The sequence below is a fragment of the Alligator sinensis genome, unplaced genomic scaffold, assembly GCF_000455745.1.
Source record: "Alligator sinensis unplaced genomic scaffold, ASM45574v1 scaffold1642_1, whole genome shotgun sequence".
NCBI classification, from domain to species: Eukaryota; Metazoa; Chordata; order Crocodylia; family Alligatoridae; genus Alligator; species Alligator sinensis.
Window position 1 is genome coordinate 54,947 of NW_005842914.1, and position 12,954 is coordinate 67,900.

Here is a 12,954-nt window from a genome sequence, read left to right on the forward strand (position 1 = left end):
CCTTTGAGTTGTAAGTGTGGGTATTCACATACTTTTGATTGATCACAGTCATGTCACGGACCCCTTAGACATAGTCTGTAGACCCCCAAGGGTCTGCAGACCACAGGTTGAAAACCACTGTTATAGACAGACCTGAAGACAAGGAGGGTGAAAAGTGCCCGGGGAGAGGATGCCAGCGGGATATGACGGCAGCTCACAGAAAACCACGGACTGTGCGAACCAGATCCTGGGGAAAAACCAGGCCTCGTGTCCCCCTTACCGGGTAGCCCTCTGTCTTCTTCTGGCACCACTTCAGCAGAGCATTCCTCTTGGAGCCACCATATTCTCGGGCCAGGGCTGCTAACGGGTCCTTTCTCTCCACACTAATCAAAAGGGGAAAAAAGGTAGCAAATATGTTAAGTCCCTCCTTCCTTTGGTTGTATGCGTTATGTGCCCATGATAAAAGAGCTGCACCAGGTCCTCTCAATGGGAACCAAGATGTCCTAAGTCAGACACATCCCCGAGTTGCATTTAGATGGGACACGATTAGGTTGGGACCTCTGGAGACAAGGCCCTGAAGCAAAGTCTGGGTCACACGCCCACCCGGGGAGCACTCCGTACAATGCCAGCATGTTCATATGGGATTGACTGACTCTTGTACCACTGCTTCCACCAGCCTTCTCCCCTTCAGACACTGGCAAATTTTCAAGGAGCATCTGAAAAGGCGCCTGTAAAACTAGGGCTTTTGAGCAAAGCACTGAAGGAAGCTCCCTAACGATTCTGGAGCCGTGAACTCATCTCCAGCCATGTCCATGCAGAATAAATTCCTGACTAAACTTAAGAAAATCTGCACACCTTTTTCTTCAGTGGTGCTAGCAACAATGGGAGCTGTGCTGCAGACAGGGCAGGGGGCAGAGGACAGAGGTCAGCTCACCTGCATACTCTGCTGGGCTTGTGCCCGTGCAGAAAAGCTTGCACACTTTCACAGCGGAGATGTACACAATGGGCCACAGTTAGGATTCCTGCCTCTCCTTGCATCAAAATTTGGCATCTGACCACTGGTGCTTGCGCCAACGCTGGCGTGTAACTGAGTCGGGCTCCAGATTCCTGCTCCTTCACAATAAGAGCATGTCATGCCACTTTCTGTACAGTAGTGGCCATTCTGGTAAGAAAGTCGGAGGCTTGGGGAAGTCCGCTCCCCTGGCCAGGTAGAACAAGCCCATCTGAATGGGAGGGCATTAGCTAGCATGCCTAGCAGGAGGAGCCTGGGAACCACTGGCTTCAACACTCATTTTGCTGCCAACTGGCTGGGGGACTCCTGCCAACATGCTGTGTTTCCCAGCCCCTTGAACTGGTACCTGAGTTTGCTCTGGGGCTTCAGGCCGCCGGGGGTGGAAGTCAGCATTCTGCTGTTGAAGGCCATGGAGGGGGGCTTGCTCAGGGACTCCAGGGAGGGACTCTTGCGGAGGTAATGGCCGGGCTTCAGATCTTCGCTTCTCCCTTTCAGAAGGTCTGTGGGAACAGAACAAGCTGTCAGGCCCCGGCTTGAGGCATTTGATTAATCGCTGCCTGCCAGACAACACGTAATCTAGAGCCCGGTGCTTTGATTCCAAACAAATGGACTCGGCTGTGCACCAAACACACGCGGGGTTAGGAAACCTTGGGCAGATAGAGGTGACGGTAACAAGCAGCGTCTTTGATGACTCCAACAGCGCGAGCTGGCTGGCTTCCTGCGATTGAAGTTCCTGCTGTGGGGTGGGGGCTTCAGGTGAATACAGGGAAATACCAGTCTCTACAATCCCAAAGGTTCAGAAGTTGACACTTAGGCATCCTCGCCGGACAGCTGGACGGGCCAACCCTTTCAGCCGTCTGGTGAAGAGCCTTTCACCTTTTGGCTGCTGATTCAAATCCAGCTGGCGGTGGAAGTGAAAAACATCCAATTCCTCGTGCTCAGCTGGGAGCGAGTTTGGCAAGTCTCGGCCCAGTCCCTAGTAGGTACCAGGGGGGCTAATGTCACCGCAGTTAGCACTAGCAGGACTCAAGTTAAGTGAGCCACGGAGACCAAGCCCCTCTAGATGTAAATCCAGGGTGGTTTGGCAGCAGCAAAGGGAAAGCTTGCACGAGGTAACCGGCTTGTCTCTTCCAGGCAAACCGAGAATCCAACTTTCAAGGACTGTCAAGCCTTTCCCTATCATCTGCAGTAAATCCAGACGACTTCAAACAAACACTAGAGCTCTGTTGAAGCCAGGACATTTAACTGCTTCTTCTCTTTTCCCCTTCCCTTGTATTAAATAGCTGCACATGAACTGGATGCTTCCACTCCTTTTCACCTCCACGTCAACAAGAGCTGAAACAAAGTCACTGGGTCCACTGGGTGCCCAGAGAGCAACTTAGGGGATGCTACTGTGTTGTGCCATCACGCCTACAAGTTCCCCCTCCGGATGACAGGTCTCCAAGGAAGGGCACACCGCCAAAGCTGGCCATTCATTCCAGCCCCCACGACCTTCTCCAAAGAACCGCTTGCAGTTTTTGCTCGGGGGCAGCCCGTCTGCAAGGGCTGTACTGAGAGAGTGGAAAAGACCTTACACTTTCTTACTGCAAGCACGAGTTAATAAAGCAGGTCATTAATCTTAGCTCTATCGAGGTCTCAAAACTCCTATTACTCTATCCGAGCTCATGTGCAACGCCAGCCAAACAGCAAAGAGTCCGCAGAGCCTAATCGCTTGTTGTGCCAGTAAACAGTTCCCTTGATGACTATCTGTCAGGGCAGGAGGGTCCTGGATCATTACTGACTATTTACTCAGCCACTGCAGCCACTTGTGGTCTCCTGCTCTTTGCAATCAAAGTGTTTATGCCTTCAATTAAGGTAATGGTTCTTGTACACGGAAGAAAGCGGTAACGCTGGTCCATTCAAGGCTTGTTTACATGGGAAACAGATAGCCGGGCTAGAGCAGCACAGTTAAGTGGAAGAATTACTCCAGACTAGAGTCACCTTTTTTCTGGAACAGCGCCCACGCAGAGTTAGGCTGGCTCTTCCCCTACGTCTCTGGTGGTCAGTTTTACGGTCTCGACTATCCCCAAGTGCCCGCCCGGGGTGGATATAATGCTTACAGCCCCCCTCAGACACAGTGACAGCAACCCCATGGACATGCCGCCAAGAGCCTGGCCTAAACTTGCATGCGCTGGGTTTTGTCCCAGGCTCCGCGCTGTTACGGAAGAAACACCGCTGTCTGCCTGTGCCGACTGCTATTCTGGGAAGCAAAATCAGCTGAGGGCAACACCCGTCAGTGAGGGTAACACCCGATGTTTCTGGGCAAGCAGCACGGGCACGGCGTAGAAAGCTGGTCTCCCACGCTGCAGCTAGCAAAGAACCACGGGAAAGCCACCCACCTCCCAATTCCTGCTCGCACATATGGTCTCTACGGGGAGTATTTCCCCTTCAGTTTTGCAAAGGGCTTCATTCTGTTCCAGGGCTGTTTTAGTTTCTTTGATGCTCCCCACACACCCCAACTAAAACTAGAGGTATCCCCAGGGGGAGAAGGAGAAATACCCCACCAGCTGCTCGGCCGGCCTCTCTCCCACGCTGACGGCCACAGGCAGTTCTGCCCCAACCGCAGGGAGCAGGCTGCGGATGCACAGCAGTGGGCACATCAGCAAATATACTTGGAAGGGAAGAAACAGAAGTGGGGAGAGCCCCCCTGGCACCACGCGAGGAGAGGGGCTCACTGGTTTCATCGATGGGAAGGGGAAGGTGTCAGTCCAGGCAGAGTCTGGCTCCAGATACTCTGTCCTTGGCAGGGCTGGATCCCCCAGTTCTTACTTAAATCTGGGCCCTTTCCCTCCAGTTCCCCATTGGGGATCACCTGAATTCCCTAGAAACTGGGAAAAGCAAATGCCCGATTTCTAAACGCTCGATGCAGGAAAGTGGGAAAAGAAACGGCAGGCTTCCCTTCCTTGCCAAGAGCTCACACCAAAATTACTCCAAAACAGCCCTCTGCTCTGCTGCACTAAGTAAGTCCAGAAGCAGCCTCGCACGTCTGGCCCTGATGTGCTCTGAGCGATCGCCCAGCAGTTTCCTCATGCTCCAGCCTCCAGGCGTTACCCTCTCTGCTGTTTGAAGACCACTGCTGTGCTGCTGGCCAGGTTCCCATCACGCACTCCATCTGTGCCTGCCTTCTCCAGAGCCTCCTTGCTCCTCATCTACAGGAAACCATCCACCATTTCTCCCAATTTAAATAGCCACAGTGAACAGATGGGCACCCATGGACTGACCCTCGCCATAAGCAGATGAATATTCTATGTATGGAAGTGCACACACCACGCTACATGCAGCAATTAATAGAATTAGAGAAGTAAAACAGGGAGATGAAAACTTCTTGCTGGCCTCTGAGAGCCACAAATGCATGCTGTGGTGAACTGGCATGAACGTGCCGGATGGCTCCTGGAGGGCCACACTAAGGAACTCGATGTGGATTCACAGGGAAAAGTATGGGATGAACAGTTAGGAGAAGAGAGCATCCTGGATGGGCACAGACGACATGAGAGCTTCCAGGGACCCAAATGCAGAGAGAGCAGGAAGAGTGCAGGACACCCGAGGAGCCCCCTGGAAGGAGAGGGGGTACAATAATGCTACAGACAGCATGGGATACAGGGGAGGGAACCTCGCCCCCAACTATCTACTGATATGTGCAGCGCAGGGACTTGGTGGTTGTTGGGCTCGGTGATATCAGGCTTGAGACAGCACTGCCTGGAACAGTGCCGGTGATGAGGTGCCAACCCTACGCCTTAGGCCTGGGCTGCACCAGTTATCCCAAACTTCCTCCAACTTGTCCCTGCCTACTAGTTTCCTGCTGGAAACGGCAGGACAGACACCATAAAGTAATGCTCTGTTCATAGACAATGAGCTACGTATCCGCAACAGGGTACATTTGGGTCATATTCCAGACCCCACGGCACCCTGTTGTGATGTTAGTTGAACGGAGCCAGCCTGGAGGTTATTATTATGGAGACCGCTTCACTCTGAATTTCCTTGGGGATATTATTTGATTCAGTACTGTTTGTTTGGGGCTTGGATCAAGTGCCTTCTGGGATTATTTAGATTGGAAACACAGCCACTGCGACTTCATTTCTGTGAGAGACTTCACTGAGGATGCCTGGGACTGGATAAACCCCAGATACAGCGAGAAACTGGGGCTCGTGAGATACTTGTAGAAGAGTTGGTAAGTCACCACGAGCTGCTGCCAAGCAATGGCTTGTATGGAAGGAGCTATTAGCTGCAGCATATTTTCCTTTGGACAACTGTCCACATCACAAAGGCTCTCCCTTGAGACATGCAGTTCCTGAAAGTCCCCAGCTGAATGTTTGCATTTCTTAATTAGAGGAATTTTCCCTCCCAAGTATGAAAATACATGCTCTTCCGCCACTCTAACTTACGGTCTCTTTGCTGAGCTCTGTGCTGGAAGCAGGGACATGCCCACGCGCAGTCTCCATCTTACTGCCCCACCATGTCCTCGTTTGATGGTTTGGAGATGGCTGAGAGCTACTCATTGGTGTACGGGAGTGGTGGGGAGACCACTTTGCCCCAGCATGCCCTTTGCAGGGCAGAACAGCACTGGCTTGCCGGTGCTCTGTGCAGTTGTCAGCTGCCAACTGCTCTAGTCTTAAAATTCAATTCAAATGACATTTTAAAGGCACAGTGATCTGCTGGTGGCTAGCTGTGAAAGGGGGCTGCATTTATTTTCAAGGACTGGTGTACAGCTGGAAGAGCTGAAACTGGTTTTCTGCACTGACGAGCAGCATGAACAGTCCCAGGCAAGATGCCCTCCAGAAACCCAGACAGAATTGGGTTGGGTTTCAAAGGCAACCAGGCCCTTCCAGTGATGTTGTGACCCCCACCCTCTAGTTCTTGGTGTGACGGGAGAAGCCAGCAGCAGGGACAATACTGCCATATTCCTCTTGCTCCGACTTGTTCATCTTTGAGCAGTGACAGTGAAATGTTAACTAGGTATTTAAAAGAGCCAGGCAAGGAATTGCTATTAGCACAGAGAGAAATGCCCAAAGCCACCTGTGCCAGCGAAGGGGTGGAGACCAAGTGTCCATTGCTCACCGAAGTTTGGGGGCATTTCACTGAGGTCCCGTCCGACCCTAGCATCTATGAATCTAGATGACCAGAACATCCCTTCTGGCCTTCAAGTTCATAGATAATGGTTTTGATACTGAAGCAACAATAGGTAGAGATAATAAAGATAAGGGACTCCAGAGGAGGAAGGAAAAACAAATGCTGGCAGAAAAGACTATTATGTGACACGAGAAAAAAAGGCAGCGCGTGAAACAAAAACAAACGCATCTCTCGAGAGCGATGGAAACCGGCTCTGCTCGGAGCCCAGATGGACGGCTCTTCAAATAGCTGCATCTGGATCCGAAGACGTTTGGTGCGCTTCAGCTGAAACCCTACTGCAAAGCAAACAAAACCCCAAAGAAAGCCCTCTGGACTGGTCCCAGATACAGGCACACCGCAGCGAAGACAATCATCTCCTGTTCCACTGGCTGGATTATGGAGGTGCCAGCGATATTTTCGGGTGAAGAGGGCAGGTTTGCATTGGCATAACATACCAGAGCTCTTCTCGAGGTCTAATCCACAGGGGAGTGCAGCAACAAAGCAAAATTGATAAGATCTCTCACATCTACAGGCACTTTGAAGATACTGCTCCTTTTTCACTGTGTTGCTTGGATTAGAGATGAAGTGGAAGGATTGTCTGGCTGGAGATGGAGCACCCGAGAGACGCTATGCTGGTATGTGTGTACGTATGCACGTATTGCGATTACCTGCGAGGGGAAGGTCCGGAAGGTCCGAGTGTTTGGCAACCCCTTTGCTGGCTGGCTTCGCATTATTGTACACAGAATGTCTCTGCAAAAGAAGCAAGCACAGAAAGAGCCATCAGAAAACATGACCGGCGTGTCTAATGGCTAATCAGAGAAAAGGTTTTCCTCACTCAGGGATGAAACACAGGAAAGAAGGGCAACGACCACGCTGGAATACACCTGCTCAGAGCCCCGCAGCTGGCCAGATCCTGGGATAACGCTTCTCCATTAGTACCAGGCGGTTTGGCTCCTTTCAAGGAATTTTCTTTTCTTAACCAAATGCCAAAGACAATTTAGTGCTGTGGGCCCCAGGGGACATCGCTGGCTCTGCCCAGCCTCTCCTCCTCCACCCACTGCTCCAGGAATTGGACACAAAAGAGCTCCTTTTCACTTCCAGGCCCAGTTCCCACTCGCAGCATTGCCCGCTTAGTCTGGCATTAATAGAAGCTGCTAGGGCATCTGTTTAATCATCGAATCACAGACAATGAGGGCTGGAAGGGACCTTGGGAGGTCACATCTAGTCCAACCCCCTGCTCAAAGCAAGACCGTCCCCAACTAAGTCATCCCACCCAAAGCTTTATTGAGCTGGGCTTTAAACACCTCCAAGGATGGAGATCCCACCACCTCTCTGGGTAACTTATTCCAGTGTTTCACCACCCTCCCCGTGACAAAGATTTTCCTAGTATCCAACCTAACCTTCCCTGGCTGCAGCATGAGCCCATTGCTCCTTGTCCTGTCGTCTGCCCCCACTGGGAACGGTCCAGCTCCATCCTCTTTGCAGCCCCCCAGCAGGGAGGTGAAGGCCGCTACCAAATCCCACCTCGGTCTTCTCTTCTGCAGCCTACATAAGCCCAGTTCCCTCGGCCTCTCCTCACCAGTCATGTAAAGTCTTTAATCTCATTCTTCTTACTTCCTTTTCTGAGTCAACAGAGGAAACGCACTCTCACACTTGCTAAGTACTTTTCCTGGGGTCACCCATGCTCCCAATCACCACTCCAATGTCCCGTGCTTGCAGCCACCAAAACAGGCATCCTCTGCCTTCTTTTTTTAGGAAGTCTGTCAGGCATTTAGGCCTCAGTCCTGGAAAATGGTAAGGACCTCGAAGTCCTGTTTTAGCCCACGAGGCGTGAAGTTCAGCAGCTTGCAGGACCGGGCTTTTAAAAATGGCCTGTTTCGGGGTTGCTTTGTTGGGGCTCTGAGCTCATTTGCCAACCTGTCTCATAGCTGTCACGGTCTTTTTTTCCAATGGGCCATGCTTTTCAGTGAACGCATCCCCAGTGGGTCAACCTAAAATATCGGCTCAGCTGCTTCTGGCTTTTATATAATCACCAGCGGGGCTTGATAGAGGCAAATAAGCACTCCAGCTTCCCGAAAATAATTGCAGGCAACGAGGAAGAACTATCACCCGAGAAACTGTCCATCATCCTAACTAGCTGTATGTCGTGTGAGAGAAGCAGACCTTGATTTCTTTCTGGGTGTACTTAAAGGAGACCTGCCCTTGTGCAAGCATCCTGCCTTCGTTAATCTGATCCTGTGTCATGTGAAGAGCATTAAAGCAAACACCAGAGGCTTGGGCCTGGAAGTTGAGGGGCAGCAACTACTCCCCTAAGGGGAGATAGCAGAGTAAATACATACCAGGACTCACCTGATTTCCACTGGCCATTCTACTGCTTCCCATCGATAGAAACCTGACCAACTAGTAATGCTTGGTAATAATGGGGCGATTGGCTTCCAGGGAATAGGTAATTTATTCCTGTTTTCTATTTGCTTCTCGATAAAGAAACTGTTTTGGAATCGGTCCTTATCAGCACTCATTAAATATCCATAAAGACTTCATACAACCCCAGCACGGCTTTCTGAAATGTTCCCTCTGACTCGAACAGTGACCGGTCAAACGGATGCACAAAGGCCCAGATACTTTTATAGGGGCCGGGAATGTTACGGCATGCATGCTACCACCAAAGTCAGAGAGCGTCGCTGTGTTTGCTTTCCCATCACTCCCACAGATCATTTTTTTCTGGAAATATCGCATAACAGCCCTGAAGGCTACTCAGAGCATGCTAATTGCCTGATGCGGTGATGACCAGAAGCACCGCGTCCCAGAAGAGGCATGTTCTGGGAAGAAAGCAAGATATAACAGCTTATCCATCAGCCCTGAAGAGCTGCTCGCTTCATGGGCACTTGCAGGATAGCTCCTCAGGCACATCTGTCATCTCTCTTCTCCCTTCCCCTCTCAAACGCACAGGCTAAATGCCCGGCTTAGTTTGACGCTTATCACAGCTCAATCTAAACGATCAAAACCTACTTCTCTGGTCAACGCTGATTAAAGTTCTGGGCTGGATTGCAAGGAGTTCACCCCCCGCCTGGGGACACAAACCAGCTCGCTTTGATCCCTTTTGTTAGGGCTCCAGCGTTTGATGTTCCACAGAAAATAAATAGATGAGCTTCCCCTTCCTGCCGAGGCAGCCACGTGCATGTCGACGTGCTGAAGCTAGACCACAGCTGGAGCAAACCCTGCGACTACCCAGCTCCATAATGCGGAGAGGGAACGCTCTGCTAGTACCTGCATAGGGGAGACGGCAGCTGCTGGGGCCGTCCTCACTGGAATCCCACTCAGAGGGCTCCGCGGGACTTTGTGAACCGGGATGCTCTGCCCGGCGCTACCTGCAAGGAGAAGAAAAGGCAAAAGGGAACCTTTCAGATCCATCCGAAAGAACGGGTCATGACGTTTTCTCCCCCTCCTCTCAGAATAAGGACCCAGTGGCTTTCTGGTATTCAGCTGGCAGCAACCCAGCAGCCTCTATGCACTTCTAGCCCTGCCAAAAACCGCTATCGGGACGTTAGATGAAGGCAACAGATGTCATAAGCACGTGCTGTTTGCTGCTACGTCCTAAGTGTCCGTAACTTCCGTGAGAAACTGAAATCGGCTCCGACCCCGGGTGCTGAACTCAAGTACCTGAGCAGCCCAAATCAAAGGACTTGATCAGCGACTTCACAGTGGCGGCAGACTCCGGGGGAGTGGGGGACGCCCTGCTCACGCAGACTCCTTGCCAGCGGTTGGTGGTGTCTGCCTCCGTGGAGTCCACCTCCTCCGTGGTCAGCCTGCACAGCAGAAACCAGAACAAAGTCAGAGGCAACAGGAAGCACATGGCTGAGGTGAAAAATCCTCACACTCTGCAGGAAGGAAAGTAACTGCTGGAGCACGAGTTCTGCCTGCTTGTCTTCAACGTGCCCGGCATAAATCCCTCGTGCGGCCAGAAACACCGGTCCATCCTATCGGTGAGGAACCCAAGGTAAAGAGAAGAGACCTGACTTGTCCAAATGCACGCTTAGCACCAGAGCCGGGATTCCCGACTCTCAAAACCCTGTCCTCACACCTCCAGGCTCACCGCTGCCTGTCTCAAGTCCTGTTACCTGCTCCATGGGTCGCTATTTGGTCCGTTCCCGTTCTAGATACGACTACCGGGCGCCTGGGAATTTGCCAGGCTCAGGTGAGAAGTGGTTCTGAAAAAGACCTGGGGTTCATGGGACATAAATCAGCTGCACGTACGTTCCCAGTGCCACACAGGGGCCACAAGCACTGATGTTATCCTTGGCCACATTACTGTCTCCTCTGTGCTTGGCAGTGCCGATACTGCGCCCAGCTCTGGTGTGCACGATGCAAGAAGGATGCGGGTAAATTGGAGAGGGTTCAGAGAAGAGTAAGGAGAATGATTAAGAGATTGGAAAACCTGCCTTACAATATAATAAAGAGCTCAACAGTTCAGCTTATCCAAGAGGAAGTTCAGGTATGTCTTGTTCACAACCAACAAGCCCTTGTGTGGAAAAGAACCTCGACAGTGGTCTCCTCAGTCTAGTGGACACCGGCATCTCAAGGCTCATGGTGGGAAAGCAAACTGGACACATTCAAACTAGAAATAAAGCACAGGGGTTTGCTTTTCTTAGCAGCGGGGCTAATTAAACTGTTCAGCTGTGGCTGATTCATTACTGAACATTTTTAATTAAAAAAACTGCCTGTCTTTCTGCAACACGCACACTAGGTCAAGCACGGCAAGTGCACCCAGGGCAGGGACAAAGTCAGGGAAGTCCTTGCTCTGCGTCATGCTGGTCAGACTAGAAGATCGTAGAACCTATACACAGATTAATAAATTCATATGAAATATCCTGCTTACCCAGCAGCTGAGTATACTTTCCCGAGAGCCCTTGGGACCTCAGCCAACTAGAAGCTGGGTCTAGAAAAGCTCGAGTTAGGTGGCCGAGACTGATCCGTTACAAACCAAGCCTGTATTACATTATGTTCAGGGGTTGCCAGCGGCTGAAGCTACGTGGACTGATCCACAGCTCCCCCACGAATAGGTGAGACGCGGGAAAAAAGAAGTCAACAGGCAGAAATGAACTGCGAGTGGAGCGGTGGATGAAGCCCTTCCTCAAAGTGCCCACGGGGCTGCATGACTCCTGCTGGGCTAAAAATAGCAGTTAGAGGCGCTTTAATTTTATCTCTCTTTTGGCATCACCGGGAGGCTACAAAATGCAAGAGGGCTGGAGGTGCCGCGAGTGCGACGGAGAAGAATGACTCATGCTCGTGTTCCTGGCAGCGCTCAAGGAGGTGCTGTCTAAGCACACACTGGGCACTTCTTTGCTAATTCATCCAGGCTCCTGCGTGCCGCGGGGCTCCGGATGCAGATGGCTCGAGAAAAATCCATTTCAGTCCCGTTCTCCGGCTACGCCAATAAGGAGAGAAGGAAACAGCGGGTGAGATTTGCCGAGGTCTGAGGGATACCATCCCGGGTTTTATGGGTAGCCTTAAATCCCCTTCCTCCCACCTCCTTTGCCCCGCATGGCTTCACAAAACATAAGCAGCTTGTTAAGAGGCAGCAGCGTCTGAACTTTATTTGTAAGGAGGCACGAAGGCCCAGAGGAGGCCGGCCTCTGCTGAGATGCAGCTGCATCTCAGGATGCCCAGCTGGCCACGTCAACGCATTGCCCTTTACTTTACTTCTTTAAAGGAGACTGCCGTGCAGAAGGGCTGTGCAGTCTCCAAGGCAGAGCGAGCGTGAAGTGCACGGCACATAACCGGAGTCCGAAAGGCTGGCGAGTGCCCACAGACCTGAAAAAACTGCAACAGCTTGGGGGCAAAGCCAAGCTGAGGTTTCGCCTTGATAGATCAAAGTCCCGGCCCAGCTCTGGAAGCCAGTCCTAGGTTTTGTCCGTGGTGAGATGCACACCATGAGCTGTGGGTGGATGCCACGGACTCGGAGATACGCATACCCTGAAGCTATTAAACTCAAGCGTTTCACAACACAGAGGTCTTCCTGAGTGGAAATCTCTAGACTGAAGCCACGTGGAGCAGTGCTCAGGCATTTGGGCTTGGCTTCAATGCACGTCCCACCAGCCAATCCAAGATGTAATGGGGAACATGAGATTTGTGCGTCTCAGTGCTAAGCCTTTCACTCAAAACACGAGCAAAACCTTTATATAAAAGAGTAAAGGTTGGATGTTACCAGGGACCCGGCTTTCCAGCATGCTTTCAAAATTTAAGGCGGCAGAAATACATCTTGCAAGAGGAAAGAATTCAGAAAGATGGCATGAGAACATGACCCAGCAAGATAAGTGCCAAGCCGGAGCCGAAGACCAAAAACAACTTTTCCCAGTGCACAATCTAGGTTTGGCAAAGACTTAGGGGATATCCTGGGTCTTCTTAATGAAGCCTTCCTACAGAAAGGGCAGAACCTGCACAAAACAGTCATTTATGGCCGCGTGCTTTGCTTCAAACACAGATGAATGCTACATGCAGCTCGAGGCAGCAAGTGCCGCTAGCTGCAGCGGAGCAGCTTCAAGAGGAAGCCAAAGCACTTCAGCCACAGGAGAATTGAGAGAGGTTTTACATACCATCATCATTCACTTGATCCCCAGGAGTGTGAGAGAGTTGAGGCAATGAGCTTTCCTCTAATGCCAGCAGCTGGTCACTGTGTTTGTTCTTCAGGTCTGGATTACATGAATAATAGTGAGTCAACAAGGTGCAAACCTCAGGGTGCTTAATGCGTTTGTTATGGGGCTAAGAAGAGCAGATGATGGGAGGGTGGAGGGGGGCTCTGTTTGTAAGGCTCTGAACCG

General features: G+C 51.4%; 1 protein-coding gene across 3 annotated transcripts in view; it reads right to left on the reverse strand.

Moving 5' to 3' along the window:
* The window catches only part of SPECC1 (sperm antigen with calponin homology and coiled-coil domains 1), a 115,056-nt gene that overhangs the window by 38,665 nt on the left and 63,437 nt on the right, over positions 1 to 12,954 (reverse strand). For all 3 annotated transcript variants that reach the window (XM_025192336.1, XM_025192337.1, XM_025192339.1), the window contains 5 exons: positions 9,797 to 9,942; positions 9,404 to 9,504; positions 6,805 to 6,886; positions 1,338 to 1,491; positions 260 to 362 (listed from right to left, as the gene is read on the reverse strand). In XM_025192336.1, the coding sequence (XP_025048121.1) occupies positions 260 to 362; positions 1,338 to 1,491; positions 6,805 to 6,886; positions 9,404 to 9,504; positions 9,797 to 9,942 (586 nt within the window). The remainder of the gene's footprint in view (positions 1 to 259; positions 363 to 1,337; positions 1,492 to 6,804; positions 6,887 to 9,403; positions 9,505 to 9,796; positions 9,943 to 12,954) is intronic.